General features: G+C 52.4%; 1 protein-coding gene across 1 annotated transcript; it reads right to left on the bottom strand.

Moving 5' to 3' along the window:
* Window positions 1-13,420: 13,420 nt before the first annotated feature.
* Bloc1s3 (biogenesis of lysosomal organelles complex 1 subunit 3) lies at window positions 13,421-14,809 on the bottom strand. The gene is made up of 2 exons (XM_059253212.1): window positions 14,660-14,809; window positions 13,421-14,023 (listed from the first exon to the last, which is right to left on the bottom strand). Exon 2 carries the CDS (start codon window positions 14,012-14,014, stop codon window positions 13,421-13,423), a length of 594 nt encoding a protein of 197 aa, XP_059109195.1. The 5' UTR covers window positions 14,015-14,023; window positions 14,660-14,809.
* Between the last annotated feature and the right edge of the window lie 3,248 nt (window positions 14,810-18,057).

Raw genomic sequence — 18,057 nt, 5'->3', positions numbered from 1 at the left:
TGAAACTCGGCAGCCTCTGTCTGCTGAGCCCAGCTTTGTACGGCACCTGGGTCACTTCATCCAAGTTGAAATCACAGAAATGTGCAGTACCTGACACTGGGGTGCATATATGTGCCCCGGAGTGCCATTTGTCAATGAAGAGGAATGACAAGCCAGTGGTAGCCACAGTGGCACATGGGTAATACCCAATTGGGGACATTGCGGCGGCAGGAGGGTCATGAATTGGGGACCAACCGGATCTCCACGAATTCCAAATCAGCCTGGGCTACAAAGTTAGACCCTGTCTCAAAACAGTGAAAGGGCCTGGCTGGGGAGACGGCCCAGGGTAAAAGGCCTTTACGACACTTTCAGCGTTAGGTTCCCAGTTCCCAGCACGTACATCGGGCAGCTTTCTGCCTCTCATTCCAGCTCGGGGAGATTCAATGCCTTGGGCATCCTCAGACGCCCAGACTCACTTACACACAAATAGATATGTAATTATAAATAAACAAACAAACAAATAAATAAACATGGCTGGAAAGATGGCTTGGCAGTCAAGAGAACTTGTTGCTCTTCCAGAGGACCTACCTGGGTTCAGTTTCCAGCACCCACATGGTGGCTCACACTGTCTGTAACTGCAGTTCCAGGGAATCTGGCGCCACCCTCTAACCTCCCCAGACAACAGGCGTGCATGTGGTGCATGGACATATTTGCTGGCCAAACACATAAATAAATCAGACTTCAAACCTGTTAGATGGTAAGGAAATCTCTAAAGAGAGAGAGAGATCAAGCATCGGTACCCGACTCAGTTCAGATTAGCCTTGAAAGTGTCACACCGAGAGATGTGAATGGATGAAGCCGGATACAGAGTGGAATTTGACTCAGATGAACTCAACCACTGCTGGGAAGAGAAATGGAAGAGAGAAGACTCTCTGACTGGGTTTGGGACCACAATCATTTACTCCATCAACAAACTGGAGCCAGGATCCAAAGACAGCAGGGGGTAGATGAAGGGTCATGCCAAAGGTTGAGATGGGAGGCCTGTGAGTTGAAGGCCAGCCTGGGGGTGTAGTGACATCCCATCTCAAAGAAGCAAGTCAAGGGTGTAATTCAGTGGTTACACCCTTACCTCAAATCCTCCAGTGAGGGGGTGGGGCCATGGTCAGCAGTAGAACCCCTGTCTAGAATCCCCAGTGAGGGGCTCGGGGTGTGGCTCAGTGGTAGAGCCCCTGCCTAGAATCCCCCAGTGAGGGGCTGGGATGTGGCTCAGTGGTAGAGCCCCTGCCTAGAATCCCCCAGTGAGGGGCTGGGGTGTGGCTCAGTGGTAGAGCCCCTGCCTAGAATCCCCCAGTGAGGGGCAGGGGTGTGGCTCAGTGGTAGAGCCCCTGCCTAGAATCCCCCAGTGAGGGGCTGGGGGTGTGGCTCAGTGGTAGAGCTCCTGCCTAGAATCCTCCAGTGAGGGGCTGGGGTGTGGCTCAGTGGTAGAGCCCCTGCCTAGAATCCCCCAGTGAGGGGCTGGGGGTGTGGCTCAGTGGTAGAGCCCCTGCCTAGAATCCCCCAGTGAGGGGCTGGGGGTATGGCTCAGTGGTAGAGCCCCTGCCTAGAATTCCCCAGTGAGGGGCTGGGGGTGTGGCTCAGTGGTAGAGCCCCTGTCTAGAATCCCCCAGTGAGGGGCTGGGGGTGTGGCTCAGTGGTAGAGCCCCTGTCTAGAATCCCCAAGTGAGGGGCTAAGGGTGTGGCTCAGTGGTAGAGCACTTGGGTAACATTGAGATTGTTAGAGGAAATCACAAAACACCAATGGACAGGGGCTGGAGAGATGGCTCATGGGTTAAGAGCACTGGCTGCTCTTCCAGAAGCGCTGGGGTCAATTCCCAGCACCCACATGGCAGCTCACAGCTGTCTGTAACTCCAGTTCCAGGGGATCTGACACCCTTACACAGACATATATGCAGGCAAAACACCAAGGCACATAAAATAAAAATAAATGAATTATTAAAAAAAAATACCAATGGGCAAAGGGTATATTGTGGGGTCTTCTGTGGCCCAAAGGAATACTGTGTGTGTGATTCAAGATTGGAGCCCAGGGCCTGGAGAGTGGCTCAGCATGTAAAGGCAGTGGCCGCCCCGTCTTAGAACCTGAGTGTGAGCTCAGAGTTCACAGGGCAGGGGGAGCTAACCCCACCAGTTGTCCTCTGGCCCTTTGTACTACCTAATGGAGCGTCCAGCAACCCAGACTACTGCCATATCCAGGAACTGGGCTGGGCAGACACAAAACGGCACCACAAGGGGACTCTCCCCTGAGTGTCCGGCAGCCCCTCCCAGCCAGCTGTATGCAATTCTGCCTTAAATGCATGTGACCTCGGGAGCGGCACACGGTGGGCGGGGAAGGACCAGAGGCATGGGGGCTTCCTCTATGTAGCCGTGAGGGCATCATCACTCCTGCTGGGCACAGACCTTCCAGCGTGGCTGCTGCCCGTAGCCCCTCACCCCTGCTCTACAAGGACACCTAACCAAGCCTCTGGTTCCCCAGGTGAACTTTGGCAGAATGTGCCTCAGTTTGTCGCTGGGACCTTGGGAGGAGGTAGACATTGTTTACAACTCCCCGGAGGAAGAAATGTTAGAAACACTTCCATGTGTGCTTGCATTAAATAAATAAACAAATACATGCATATTAAAAAAAGACTGGAGGTGGCCTTCCTGTTCTGATGTAGAATATTCCCCGAACTCCCTATTTGTGGGGAGCTGGGTATGTAACAGAACCCTAAAGACAGTCCCTGAGGTTTGCCCACAGTGCCCCACAGCACACACTTGGGCGGGGGTGTCCTGCCTTTCAGGTCTATAAGCTTAGGTATTGTTGGATGTAGAATCTTTGGTGCTCCGTACTCAGCTGAGGCTGGCCTTGAACTTCTGATTCCCCTGCCTCAGCCTTCCAAGTATGGGGATTGTAGGTATGTACCTCAATGCCTGGTTCTTTTTTTCTTTCTGTACATTTATTTATTTATTATGTATTGTGCACAAATGTCTGAGGTCAGAGACGATTTCTCTCTTTTCAGCATGTGGGTTCCAGGACTCTAACTCGGAGCTTTGAGTTTGGCTGCAATCGCCTTTACCCACCACGAGCCGTCTCGCTAGCCCCCACCTTCCTATTTTCTTTCTCATTTTAGTTTTATATAATTCCTATTTTCTTAACTTCCTTTTTTTTTTTGACCTCCGGGCTATTTACTTTCCAAATACTTGTGGTGTTTTGAGATATCCTCTTGAATTTGATTTCCGCTGTGGTCAGAGAAAATACTTTGTAATATTTCAATCTTATAAACAATATCTAGGCACGACTTGTCTTTTTGCCCAGCCTTCCAACCCTGCCCTTTAAATATTTGTGTTACATATTTATTTATTTATTTATTTATTTATTTGTGTGTGTGTGTGTGTGTGTGCACACTCACGCGTACATGTGTGTGCCGCGGTGCACGTGGAGATCAGAGGACCAGAGTCTGTTCTGTTCCACCATGTGGGATCGGGAGACGGAACTCGGGTCTGGCCTGTTGGCAGGAGCCCTTTCTTACTGAACCATCTGGATGGCCCAATTAAAATTTTTTTTTTCAAAGCAGGAGACAAAACAGGGCATTCAGACATACCGAAGGTTCAGGAACATATCTGCCGTGACAGTCCACGGAATGTCACAGGAAGGCCTGGGGCCAGAGGAAGAGCTACCAGATGGGAATGTGGATCTGCACGGTGAAAAGCATAAGCTGGTCTTCGGCCTTCGAATTATTTAAGCTTCTTTCGTACAAAATGAACTGTTTACCGAGAAACATGCACCTGGTACGGCGGTGCCGGAGCATCCACCCCAGCACCAAGGGGGCTGAGGCGGGAGAAGAGGATGATGCACATTAGCGAGGCGCAGAACCTGAGCAGGGAGACTGTGGCCTCAATCTCCTGAGGTTCCTGTGCCGTGTGAATCAGTGTTATGTCCCCTGCGGGTCATCTCTGATCAGTCGTAGATGGAGACGAGCTTCTAGGATGTCAGAACCAAGGGCCCCTGTGGGTGAATCACAAGCGTGAGGTCCTGAGTTCGAATCCTCCTGGGAACTCTCATAAAGCCAGGCACTGGAAAATCAAACAGTGAAGGGGAAGATGAATAGGAATCTCACTCACACAGCTTAAGTAAAACATAGCTCTCTGAACAGATGAAGATAGGTCCCTTCTGTACCCCAGAATCTAATCAATATTTATATGTATTAATTCAGCTATTATTTGGCTTAAAAGGGCTTATTGGGAAATGTTATCATTTTTACTATTTTCTACAGAGAAAATAGTTTCCAGTTTCAAATAGCCCTGGACTTTTGAATTATAACCTGTTTTTATGTTCAGAAAATAAATAAATAAAGCCAGGCACTGGAGGCATCTGTAATCAGTGCTCCTTTGGTAAAACGGGAGGCAGAGACAGGAGAATTCCCAGGAACCTCTGGGTCAGCTAACCTGGTATAGGCAGCAGTGAACCGGGACTCTGTCTCAGACAAGGTAGATGGCAAGGACTCAAGGCTGTCCTCTGACCTCTACACAGGCGCTATGGTACACGTGTGCCTGCACACACACAGATGAACACAAACACACACACACACAATCACACACACACAAACACAATCACACACACACGAGCACAATCACACACACACACACGCACGCACACACGCACGCACACACATAGATTTATTGTTTGTTGTTTGAGATAGGGTTTCCCTGACTGTCCTGGAACTCCTGTAGACCAGACTGACCTTGAACTCACAGAAATCCCCCTGCCTCTGCCTCCCTGAGTGCTGGGATTAAAGGCATGCGCCACCACTGCCCAGCAACGGGGTCTATTATATGTAACCCTCGCCGGCCTGAAACTCCATTCTAGCACACCTCTAATCTCAGCACTCAGAGGTGGGGTCAGAAAGTGCTCTGAGTTCCAGGCCAGCCTGGTCTACATAGTGAGTTCCAGGACAGCCAGGGCTACACAGAGAAACCTTGCCTCCAATATGATGTAATAACACCCCCCAAAAACAAACAAACAAACAAACAAACCAGCCTGGAGCATTGGCACAGGTCTGTAATTCCAGAAAACAGAAACTCAAGGTTATCCCCAGGGAGTTCCTGGGAAGCCTGGGATACCTGAGACCCAGCCTCTTGCCCACAAAAAAATTTAAAATAAAAATTTAGATCACCCATAAGCTCCAGGTGGCAGTACTGTCCCCCACCCCAGATAAGTAATTTTTGAAAAATTAGAACCAGAGTATATGAAGGGTCAGAACCAGGCTCAGGGCAGACAGGTGTTGGGGCTGCGCATTGTGGAAGGGCGTTCACTAAGGACGGTAGTTTGTTACTGTTTCAGTTTAATTCCCACAGGCAACAACATCCCGTCTTCTCAGGATTTCCAACAGAGGGCGGCAGAGAGCCAGGGAGAGGCCCGGGCAGCTACAACAGTCTCCCACTTTAAGGACAGTATAACTGGGAACCGGCTTAACCATGCCTTGGAATCTACAGGCCACGTATACAGTGTTCACTGTGCAAGCGAGACATGCCTGGTCACTCGAGCCGTCCGGAGAAGACCAGCTCAGAAACACTGTGCCCACGCAGGAGATTGGCATGGGGCTGTCAACTGCATAGATGGGGGTACCCCAGGGCCTCTGATAGGTATGTACATAGATCTCCAACTACCAGGTGAGGGCGGCATGCACTTTGTGCTCTTGCTCTAGAGAAGGGATAGAAGGGGAAGGGTGGGAGCTGGAGAGATGGCTTGGTGGTTAAGAGCACTGGTTGTTCTTCCAGAGGACCCAGGTTCAAATCCCAGCACCCACATGGCAGTTCACAACTGTCTGTAACGCCAGTTCCACGGGAACTAACACCTTCACACCAATGAACACAAAATAAAGTTAAATAAATTATTAAAAAAAAAAAGGGGGGAAGGGTGTCAGGCCCCTAGCCCCACCTATTACGTACCCGCCCTCTCGTCTCTCCCCTAGTCCCAGCTACATTCCTGCATCAACTACAGATTCTGCCTGTTGGCTGGTTCACCCCCAACTTGGACCCAACCAGATCCTGGTTGGAGACACTGTCCAGCCCCAACTTCTATTCTCTCTCTCTCTCTCTCTCTCTCTCTCTCTCTGTGTGTGTGTGTGTGTGTGTGTGTGTGTGTGTGTGTGTACATAGTACATGCACACAGTGCAATCATATGTGCACATGAGGAGGCCAGAGTAGGTTGCTGACATCCTCTTTTGTGCCCCCCCCCCCCCCACTGCCCTTTGCCTTACTGCTTTGAGACCGGGTCCCGTTGAACCAGACGTTTGCCTTTCTGCTTGGCTGGCTGGCCAACAAGCTCTCGGGGTCTACTGTGTTCCCCAGCCCAATGCTAGGGTCACAGGCATATGCAGCTATGCCTGGGTTTTTACATGTGAGCTGGGGATTGGAACCCAGATATGCAGGCTTCTGGAGCAAGTGCTCTTAGCCAGTGGTCCTTTTTCTCAGTCCCTCTCACCGCTGTTCTTGACCATGAGCACCCTAGTTTTTCCCTACCTCGTGGAGTGGTGGTTCAGGCCTATAACCCAGCACTCGGGAGGCTGAGGCAGAAGGATTGCTGACAGTTTGTGGTCAGCTGGGATCCACAGTGTGTTCAAAGTCACCTTAGGCTACATAGTGGCGTATCAGCACCCTATCTCAAAACAAAACAAATCCCTCATCACCTCTTTCCACGAAGCTTTTACGTGTGCTGGAGAAGGAAGACAGCTCTAAACAAAATAAACAAAACACGAGGTGCAGAGGCAGCTGTCTCAGCCCCTTGTCCTGGGGCTGCGATAAAACGCCTTGATGAAGGGGTTTATCCTGGCCCACGGTTTTGGGGTGCGGTTCATCATGGAGGGCATGGATGTTGTAGGGGCTTGAAGTAGTTGGTCACATTGCATCCACAACGGGAAGCAGAAAAGGATGAAGGCTTGCCCCATCTGGTCCAGGATCCCAGCCAGGGGATGCTGCCACCCAGAGTGGGCAGATAATCCTGCTTCAGGTAAGGAAATGAAGATAACCCCCCACAGGTATGCCCAGAGGTGAGGATGATTCCAGGTTCTGTCAAGTTGACAATCAACCGCAACTCTTAGGGACATCCACATGCACGCTCCTGTATGTCTTTCTCTTACCATCATGCTTAAAGTCTATATTGAAATTCCTTGGCCGGGCGGTGGTGGCGCACGCCTTTAATCTCAGCACTCGGGAGGCAGAGGCAGGTGGATCTCTGTGAGTTTGAGGCCAGCCTGGTCTACAGAGAGAGTTCCAGGACAGCCAGAGCTACACAGAGAAACCTTGCCTCGAAAAGCCAAAACAAGAGAAAAAAAAATTCCTTTAACAAGTAGACTGGGAAGATGCCTATGGATGAGGACGTGAGTTCAAGTCCCCAGCACCCATGTAAATCCGGGCACAGCAAGGCATGCCTGTAAGCCTGGTGCTGGGGGGACAGAAGCAGGAGCATCCAGGGGCTGGATGGCTCATTGATCTAACCAAAACAGCACATTCCAGGTTCAGGGAGAGAGAGAAACCTTGTCCCAAAAACTAAGGTGCCTAGGTGTGGCTGCATGCTCCCATAGCCAAAGTCCTGTGGACTGAAGTGCTGGCTGCCCTCCAGCCTTGTCCCGGTTTAGGGGGAGGAGGATCCCCAGGGCTCCCAGCCCAGTCAGTCCAGCAAAAACCCTGAGCTCCAGGCTTGGTGAGAGACTGTCTTAAGTAATAATAGTAACAACAACTAATAACAATAACACCAATAATGTGCAGATTGAGGATGGAATGTCTGTTATGGAATATTATTTTAAGATGTATTACTTTGTTTATGTTGCATTTGTTTAACTCTGTGAAGCTGTGTTACTGTGCCTGTCTAAAACACTTTATGGTCTAATAAAGAGCTGAATGGCCAATAATAGCAAGGCAGGAGAGAGAAATAGGCAGGGCTGGCAGACAGACAGAATATATAGAAGGAGAAATCTGGGAGAAAAGAAGAATAAGAAGTAGCCAGAGAAGGAGGAAGACTCCAGGGGCCAACTACCCAGCTACCCAGCCAGCCACGGAGTAAGAGTAAGATTTCCAGAAGTGGGGGTTGGAGAGATGGCTCAGAGGTTAACAGCACTGGCTGCTCTTCCAGAGGACGTGAGTTCAATTCCCACCAACCACAAGGTGGCTCACAACCATCTACAATGAGATCTGGTGCCCTCTTCTGGCATACAGGCATACATGCAGACAGAGCACTGTATACATAATAAATAAACCTTTAGATTTACAGAAGTAAGAGAACAGGAAAAGCCCAGAGGCAAAAGGTAGACAGGATAATTTAAGTTAAGGAAAACTGGCAAGAAACAAGCCAAGCTAAGGTCAGGCATTTATAAGTAAGAAAAGGCCTCTGTGCATTTTTCAAAAGAGCTCAAAACAACAACCCATGCCTATGTCAACCCCATGCTCAAATCTCTCCCCTGGAGAGACGACATAATGTCTGCCCCTCCACTATGGTCCCGGTGGCAAACCAAGACGCCATCCCACCAAAGTTTACCCAGAGGAACCAGAGTTAATTAGGCTTAGTTACGGGGCAGGAGTGACAGGTTCCGAGCAGGAGGCACCCACAGGAAGGTCCGCAGGGGAGGGACGACGGCCTCCCCGTGGCTGTGAAGATGGAGTCCTCCCTAGTCCTACCGCCTGCATGCTTCTGCCCTCTCCCCAACACGGTGCGGTTAGGACAGAGCTGCAAACTGCTTGGGAGTGGCTGGACACCAGGGGAGGGTCACACAGCCGCCTCATCTCCTTCTGTGGGGGAAGCCAAAGGTTAAGAAGCCCAGCTGCGGTCGTCTTTTCAAGCAGGCTGTAGCAGGGCTTCTGGAGGGGACGGTTAGGCTTGCAGGACAGTCTTGGACACCAGCACCTATCATATACAGGTCCTTGCACACATGGGCACATCTGCATACACACACAGGCACCCCTGCACACACACACAGAGGCACCCCTGCACACACACACACACAGGCACCCCTGCACACACACACAGAGGCACCCCTGCACACACACACACACAGGCACCCCTGCACACACACACACAGGCACCCCTGCACACACACACACAGGCACCCCTGCACACACACACACAGGCACCCCTGCACACACACACACAGGCACCCCTGCACACACACACACAGGCACCCCTGCACACACACACAGGCACACCTGCACACACACACACAGGCACACCTGCACACACACACACACAGGCACCCCTGCACACACACACACAGGCACCCCTGCACACACACACACAGGCACCCCTGCACACACACACACAGGCACCCCTGCACACACATACACAGGCACCTCTGCACATATGAGCACATCTGCATACACACACAGGCACCCCTGCACACACACACAGGCACCTCTGCACATATGAGCACATCTGCATACACACACAGGCACCCCTGCACACACACACAGGCACCCCTGCACACACACACACACAGGCACCCCTGCACACAGCACATATACTAATGTAGAGAAGAAAGATACTCCATGTTAATCTTCAGCCTGCCCGTGTACATCCATGGGCAAACACATCTGCAAACACACAGGCACACATACATCTCCCCCCCGCCAGGTCTCTCTGTGTAGTTCTGGCTGTCCTGGAACTCACTCTGTAGACCAGGCTGGCCTCGAACTCAGAGATCTGCCTGTCTCGGCCTCCCGAATGCTGAGGTTAAAAGGCGTGTGTCACCACCACCTGGCAAGGGGAAAAATCTTGAAAGGGGACAGAGAAATCTTAGAATATGCTATTCTTTCTTTCTTTTGGAGCAGGGTGGGTACTGGGAATTGAACCCAGGGCTGCCCATGCTCTAAGCATACACAATATCACTGAGCTACTGTCTCACCGCACCCCCCAAATTTCCTTCCATATAAGGTCAGAGAATCCTCATTAAGACACAGAGTGACTCAGGGCCGGGTGGTGGTGGTGGTGGTGGTGGCCCAGCATTGGCACTTGAAAAGCAGGCTGATCTCTGAGTTCAAGGCCAGCCTGGTCTACAGAGTTAGTTCCAGGACAGACAGGGCTATACAGAGAAACTCTTGTCTTGAGAAATAAAAACAAACAAACAACATGGAGAAAAGACCAGAGGCGAGGAATAAAGTCCCACAGGTAACTGGGAACAGAGATTTCCAGTGTAAAGACCAGGTTGTGCCCTGAGGTCAGGAGCATGACTTGCTGGGTGGGAGGGAGGCCACCACTATGCCACTTTGGCTGTATCAGGTGTGTGATGATGTTGGGGAGAAATACCACTTCAGGGAGGAGCTTGGGGAATCGGCCACGTTATCACAGAGCCTGTAACATTTACTGAGGCCATGCGAGGGCTCTGAGCAGGAGATGGTGTCATAGAGGAGGGAGTGAACTTGAAGATCGAGACCTGCTAAGAGGATCTGGGACACTCCAAGCAAGGACGGTGGTGGTTTGGGCCGGGGGGTACAGTAGCAGGGGTGACAAGTCCCCCGTTGGGTGATTTGAATGTAGACCTGACAGCACTTACCAGAATCTGTGCACTGATAGCTCCTTATCTCTTTTTCACGGCTTATCGCCATAGCAAAGAACTTCAAGTGGTGTGAAAGAAGGTGCTCAGAGTGAACAGCTGGGGCTGGGGAGACGGCTCAGCGCGTAAGAGCACTGGCTGCTCCAGCAGGTCTCCGCACCCGCATGGCAGCTCACGAGCCCCTGTGACTCCAGTTCTGGGGAATCTCATGCCCTCTTCTGGCCTCCACGGTACCTTCACCCTTCACTCGTGCACACGCACACAGAGACACACGCACACACAAATGACACAATTAAAGATAATAAATACAGCTGGGCGCGGTAGTGTGCATCTTTAATCCCAGCACTTGGGAGGCAGAGGCAGATGAATCTGAGTTCAAGGCCAGCCTGGTCCACAGAACAAGATCCAGGATAGTCAGGGCTACACAGAGAAAATCCTGTCTCCAACCCTAGCCAAAAAAGATTTGTTAAAATAAACTTTCCTTTGAAAACACTTATTTGTGTATGGGCTTAGATACACATGTGTCACAGCATGTGTGTGGAGGCCAGAGGGAAGTTTGGAGGCTGGTTCCCTCCCACTATGGGTTCTTAGTTCTTAGTTATCAGCCTTGGTGGCAGTCACCTTATCCTATGAGCCATCTCTCCAGCCTTAACCTTTCCCTTTTTTTTTTGTTTTTGTTTTTTGTTTTTTGAGACAGGGTTTCTCTGTGTAGTTTTGGTGCCTGTCCTGGAGCTTGCTCTGTAGCCCAGGCTGGCCTCGAACTCACATAGATCCCCTGCCTCTGCCTCCCGAGGGCTGGGATTAAAGGCGTGCGCCACCACCGCCCGGCAGTCTTTCCTCTTTAGAAGTTGCTTTTAGGGATAGTTTGTCAGAGCAACCCAAAGCTAAGGAAATGATGCTGTCCTGTGAACCGGGACCTTTGCCTGTGCTGTTCTGGGGCCCGCAGATTCTCTCGAACCCACTCCCGTCTTACCTACCTCCAGGGCCATCACCTCAGGCCCCTGGGGAGGTCATGTGATCACCCTCTCCCAAGACCGGGCCACCTGGAGCCCATTACACCTCCCCAAAGTGCATGCCATTCTTTAAGACTCTACTCACGCCGGGCGGTGGTGGCGCACGCCTTTAATCCCAGCACTCGGGAGGCAGAGGCAGGTGGATCCCTGTGAGTTCAAGGCCAGCCTGGGCTACAGAGTGAGTTCCAGGAAAGGCTCCAATCCAAAGCTACATGGAGAAACCCTGTCTTGAAAACAACAACAATAACAACAAAACAAACCCTCCCCCAAAAGACTCTACTCGGGCTGGAGAGATGGCTCAGAGGTTAAGAGCACTGACTGCTCTTCCAGAGGTCCTGAGTTCAATTCCCAGCAACCACATAGTGGCTCACAACCATCTGTAATGAGATCTGGCGCCCTCTTCTGTATACATAATAAATAAATAAATCTTAAAAAAAAAAGAGATGCACTTCAGCATCTATATTAAAAAAAAAAACTCTACTCACAGTGCCAAATATATATATAAAAATAAATCACCCCCTAGAACTATTTATAGATGATTTTATTCATGTCTCTCCTACTACGCAGGGGCTGCTACTGTACCCCAGCACAGGCACCCCTAAAATAAGTGGATTAACTTAATATACTAAGTGTATTATCACGGCAAACATGAAGGGCCCTGGTTTTCTTTTTTCTATTTTAGTTTTTTAAACTTTATGTGCATTGGTGTTTTGCCTGCATGTATGTATGAGGGCGTTGGATCCCCTGGAACTGGAGCTAAAGACAGTTGTGAGCTGCCATGTGGGTGCTGGGAGTTGAACCCCAGTCCTCTGGAAGAGCAGTTGGTGCTCTCAAGTGCTGAGCCATCTCTCCATCCCTGGGCTCTGATTTTCTAAGAGCTTTACCTTGAGATTTTTATTTATGTGTGTTGGGGGGGGGGGTATGTGCATCAGAGTGCAGGCACCCATGAAGGCCAGAAGGGGGCGTTGGATAAACTGGCGCTGAGGTTACAGCTGGCTGCGAGCTGCCGAGAAGGTGTTGGGAACCAACCTAGGGACGGCTCCAAGGGCTGTCAGTGCTGTTACCACCTCTCCAGGGCCCAGCTTCACCCTCCACAAGCTAGGCAGGTGCCTCTGGGACCCTTCTCTGGGAAATCACCATTCCACTCACCCTCGGCTCCGAAGGGGAGACCCCGGAAGTGACTTCATGGGGAAATGCCTTGTCAGAGAGTTTCTCTCCTACTTCTCCATCCTACAGGTCAGCTTGGGACTGGGATAAGGGGAACCAGGCGATAAGACAAAGGGAGTAAAGTCAGGACCCAAACAAGCGAAAATGAAACTGAGATCCTCAGTGCCCAGAGAGGTCAGAAATCCAGAACCTAACACAGTGAGTGGTAGGTTTTTGTGTGGAGTCATGTCTTGTAGCGACCAAGACACCAGGGGGCGCTGCCCCAGACCAAGGCCTAGCTTGGTTCCTTCATCTGGCCACGGGTCTGCAGGTGTGTCGGAAGGTCTCCGTGGGTCAGGAGTGGCATCCTTGGAGGATGTAAACTAGAGGGACCCCCACGCCCCACCCTGCGCCCCAGCCTAGACCCAGGGAGGTTTCACAAGAGAAATCAAAGCCCAGCCTAGCCCCAGAGTAAAGCTTGATTGAGGAAACAGACCAGAGTTGATGTCCACAAAACCTGGACCGAGTTTTGGGGTTGGGGAATCCCAGAATTGTGCTACGAATAAAATCAGGCCAAACCAAAGAAAATGCCAGGACTCGGCTCCTGTCGGCACAAACCAAAGGCTACCACGCACTGGGGGCCTGGGATCACGGACAGAGTCGGGTGCGGGGTGGGAGGAGGATGGGGAGGACACACAGCGTGTCAGCCTAGGCTCTCGATCCCGGGTCCTGCTCCGGCTCGATGCCCGGTACCCCTCGTATGTCCGGCAGCAGGCGACAGCCAGCCACGATGTCCAGGCGCTCGGCGAGCGCGCAGAGGTCCCCGCGAGCCAGGCGCACGCTGTGGGCGGCCGCCAACCCCGTGGCTTGGGCAGCCGCCAGCCTCCCGGCCAGGGCGGCCACATCGCGGCCGGCGCGGCGGTAGACGCCGCTCACCGCGGCCGCCACGTCGTGGTCCAGGCGCGTCTGGCTATCGGCCAGCCGGAGCTGCAGGAGCGAGCGCGCGGGCGCCGCGACGGGGGTCTCCTCGGTGCCCCACGTCTCCGCCGCCTCGCGCTGCACCACGAGCGGCGGCAGGTCTCCCGGCGCGGCCGTGGGCTCGGGCTCCGGGTCCGAGTCGGTCTCCGCTGCCTCCCCGGCCACACGGAGCCCCGTGGGGCGGCCGCGCGTCGGGCCCGAGGGACCCAGGTAGAGCTCCTCCTCCTCCGACGAGGACGCAGACAGTTCCGAGTCGGTCTCCGCCGCTTCCCCCGGCACCACCGTCCCCGGTCTCCGCCGCCGCCGACCCTGGGACGACGCCATGGCGCGGAGCTTGGAGAAGAGGAGCGCGGGGGCGTGAGGTCCGGAGCACCGGCCCCGCCACCCCCAGACAATTCCGGCTCGGCCTCGGTGTCCCCTGGTGTGCGCATGGGCTGGAATTCTGCATCTCGGCATCATCCGTGCGCACATCGGGGAAACCGAGGACCGGCCAAGCAAAGCTGTGGAACTGGGTCCTGCGAGATGGCTTAAGGGGAGGAGCAGCGCTTGCAGCCAAGCCTGAGGCCGTGAGTTCGACACCCCCGACACACACACACACACATACACACACACACACGCACACACACACACTAAATAAGTAAATATAAAGTGACAATAACGCCTTTAATCCCAGCTCTCGGGAGGCAGAGGCGGGCAGACCTCTATGAGTTCGAGGCCAGCCTGGTCTCCAATAGTCTCAGAACTACACACTGAGCCCCTGTCTCAACACAATACTGCCAGAATAATTTTTTAAAAAGCTTTGTAACCAGGAGTTCCCAGCGTCCTCGGGCACAGCCCACGCCCTCCACTGTCCTCCAGGCCAGCTCGCAGGCGGCCCAGGCGCCAGGGAGAACACAGAAAGGACGACCGCCCTTAGGGGACACTAACGGGGGGTCACCCACACCACAGTCCACACCCAGAAGGCCGTACCAGGTCTCCGAAGCTCCGAACCCGAGCGATCCGTCGCCTGGCGGAAGTGAGGGTGTTTCTCCGCGTGGAGTCACATGATCGAGGTCCGGCCAATGGGAAAGCGGCTAGACACGTCGCTTCCGTGTTGTTGGTTGGTTTTTTTATGTATACATTTTGGATAATTCTGTAGGACACATGAATTTTTTATTTTATTTATTTTTGTTTTTTAAACTGGGGCCGTCACTTGAATCAGAGATTCAGCCAATAGGAAGGTCCGAAGACCCGGAAACAGCGAGGGGAAGAGAAGTAAGGGCGGAAAACGCTAACGTGCGCGGCCCATGAAGGGGCTCGATGGGCCCGCCCCCTCGTTTCCTAGTTTCTGCGCTCACTGTGCCGGCGGAGGGGGCGGGGCCATAGCAGAGCACCAATCAGACCGGTTCTGCCCCCCCTGAGCGGACCAATGGGAGCCGGAAGCGTTGTCCCGGGGCGCGGGGCGCGAGGAGGCGCATGGCGGACGCGGTGCTGTTCGAGTTTCTGCACACCGAGATGGTGGCGGAGCTGTGGGCCCCGGACCCAGACCCTGGCTCGGGGGTGAGCGGCACGCCGTGGCCTCGGGGGGTGACTTCTCGGTGGAGAAGTGGGGTGCGATCGAGCCTTCCTGGCCCGTCACTGCTGAGGTGGAGCGAGATGACTCGGAGCAAGGCGCTCGGCTCGGGGCCTGAGCCGTTGGTCATTAGGGTAATTGGCTGTCATTAGGCGCGGATGAGGACACGCCTCACCACTCAGTGTGCAGCTCAACATCTTAATCTCCCTGTCCTTCCGTTTCCTCGGAAAAAAATGCACCCTAGCAGTACCCCGACTCTTCTGTCCCCCGCCGCCTGTGTGCCCGGTGTGAGCCGGGATAGTCTGTGCCGATCGCATTACATCCAGCACACAGTGGGACTTTTAGTAAGGCTTTGTTCCAATAGTTAGTAAAGACCCACCCGGTGATGTGGAGGGTGTTGCTGGGATCGCTGAAGTATTGTCACCCATAATAGTTCCTACCACTTACGTGTCCCCTTTGTGCTGTCCTGGGTCTTCCACCCCATCCCGGGAGGTCAGCCTGACCCTCCATCTGAGTCATGAAGAGGCTGCTTGCACTGAGGCCCTGCTTGTACTCTTAATAAAGAGTTTACAGATAACTTTCCGTGAGTCTGCAGAGATGTGACCTTTCCGGCTCCTTCTAGCAGCCCCTCCTGCCGCCTCTGTTTCCTTACTGGGGTCCCACAGCTGAGATAATAGAGTTGGTGGGAGTGAGGCCTGAGCATCAGGTCTCAGGAACCTCCCTGACTTTAAACTACATGGCAGCTCCCATGGCTTCCTCTGGATCGTTCCTTGTTGGGAGTTCAAGACCTGCTGTAGAGACTGGTCTGCCCTCTTTATTATTTTCTCTCTTTTAGTCGCCGATGCCGCCCACCCCCCTATCCCCTAAGCATGGAGTTCTTGAGGCAGGTTTTCACTGTGTAGCCCAGACTGGCTTCTGGTCTCCGTCCTGCTTCTCTCTGCCTGGAAAGAGCTGGTATAGGTGTGCAGACTCCAAGCTAAACTTCCTCACTCTCTATTCCTTCTCTGACTTGGAAAAAGCACCTCTGGATCAAACTTCGGCCTTCTGTGTCTGGTTTGCGTGCCGTGCTCCCAGTGTGGTACAGTCAGCCTCTGCATCCTGGGGTGCGGCACCTGGAGTCAGGGTCTCTCACTTATCTATTCTAGTCTCTAATACGTGATCCTCCTGCCTACACATCCCAAGTGATGGGATTGGAAGCACAGATTCTTTTTAATTACATATATAATGATTATTTACAAACTTTTTATTTCCTAAACAGTATGGTATAACTATATAGCAGTGACATTGTATTAGCATTATAATCATATAGAAAGGATTTACAGTCTATAAGAAGGCTAGGTTTATAGCTCAATGGAAGAACCCCTGCCTAGAATCCCCCAGTGAGGGGCTGGAGTGTGGCTCAGTGGTAGAGCCCCTGCCTAGAGTCCCCCCAGTGAGGGGCTGGGGTGTGGCTCAGTGGTAGAGCCCCTGCCTAGAATCCCCCAGTGAGGGTCTAGGTTCTATCCTCAGCACAACAAAATAAAGCAAGGTCTGTGGAGGCGTGTGGGCTATTGCACACACTCTGTCTCATCAGAAGGACTTGCAGTTTATCTGGGGAGGTTAAGTGGTCAGGTCTTTAGAACAGCGCCTGAGGCAGACAACTTACCTTGGTTTTCAGGACTGGGGCTTTGGAAGAAGGTCCTTGTTTGGGGAGCTGCACAGTCTCTGGGGACAGTCGAAATAGAAACTCAGTCCCTCAGCTCCAAAATTGTCCGTGGTAGGGGTCTGCCTGACCATCTGCTCTTTGCTTTGTACAGTTGTGTCACTTGTCCCCAGTGCTGATCACATCTTTCCCAGCGTCCTTTCTCTGTGTACTACACCTCCTGTTCTTTCTAACCGTGATCACGTGGCCAGCAGGGACAGCCCTAGAGACATGCTGAGGGGCCAGGCTCTGTCTGTTCATAGGGGCAATGGAGCCCCTGCTTTATCTCCTCCAGGAGAATAAGAGACTCAAAATGACAGAGCGGTTGGGGGTCTCTGACATCTCCATGTCTGGTGCGACAGCTGTGGTGTGGGCTTCTCCTCTGACCATCTCTCCTGCCCTTCCCCTGCTTTCTGTTGTCTCCTCACGGTAGTCGGATTTTCTTTGGGCCGTCAGCTCAGCTCACAGATAACAACATGGAGACTTATAATGAAAGGCTGGCCTTAGCTTAGGCTTGTTTGGTTTTTTGTTTTTTGTTTTTTGTTTTTTTTTTTTTTTTGGAGACAGGGTTTCTCTGTGTAGCTTTGTGCCTGTCCTGGAACTCACTTGGTAGCCCAGGCTGGCCTCGAACTCACAGAGATCCTCCTGGCTCTGCCTCCCAAGTGCTGGGATTAAAGGTGTGCGCCACCACCGCCCGGCTATCCTATCATTTCTATAACCCCCCCTTTTTCTTTTCAGACTGAAATCCCTGAATCTAATCTCCTTTGTTCAGCTTTTCCTGACCATTACCAATAACAACTTGTAACCAACCCCCCTAAACGATGACAAAACAAAATAAAGCAAGGGACACCAAATGACCAAAAACCCACTAAATGACCAAAAACCCACCAAATGACCAAAAACCACCCACTCCACCTCTTGGGAATGTGGGCATCGTATTCTCTAGCCTGTTTCTTGTTGTTTGGGGTGATAGCATCTTTATGGGACCCTGAGAAAATGGTGATAATGGTCAAGTCCTGGGAGAGCTAACTGTTGTCCATCTCATTGATGGAAAGTGTAGAGCTTATCTGAAGTTCTGGCTGGACAGTCTGTGAGGCTGGACCATCTCAGCTAGCAGCTTTGAAGTTGTTGTGG

This window comes from Peromyscus eremicus, unplaced genomic scaffold (assembly GCF_949786415.1).
Source record: "Peromyscus eremicus unplaced genomic scaffold, PerEre_H2_v1 PerEre#2#unplaced_3409, whole genome shotgun sequence".
NCBI classification, from domain to species: domain Eukaryota; kingdom Metazoa; phylum Chordata; class Mammalia; order Rodentia; family Cricetidae; genus Peromyscus; species Peromyscus eremicus.
Note: the sequence above shows the minus strand (reverse complement) of the source record. Positions and strands in the feature narration are given on the sequence as shown.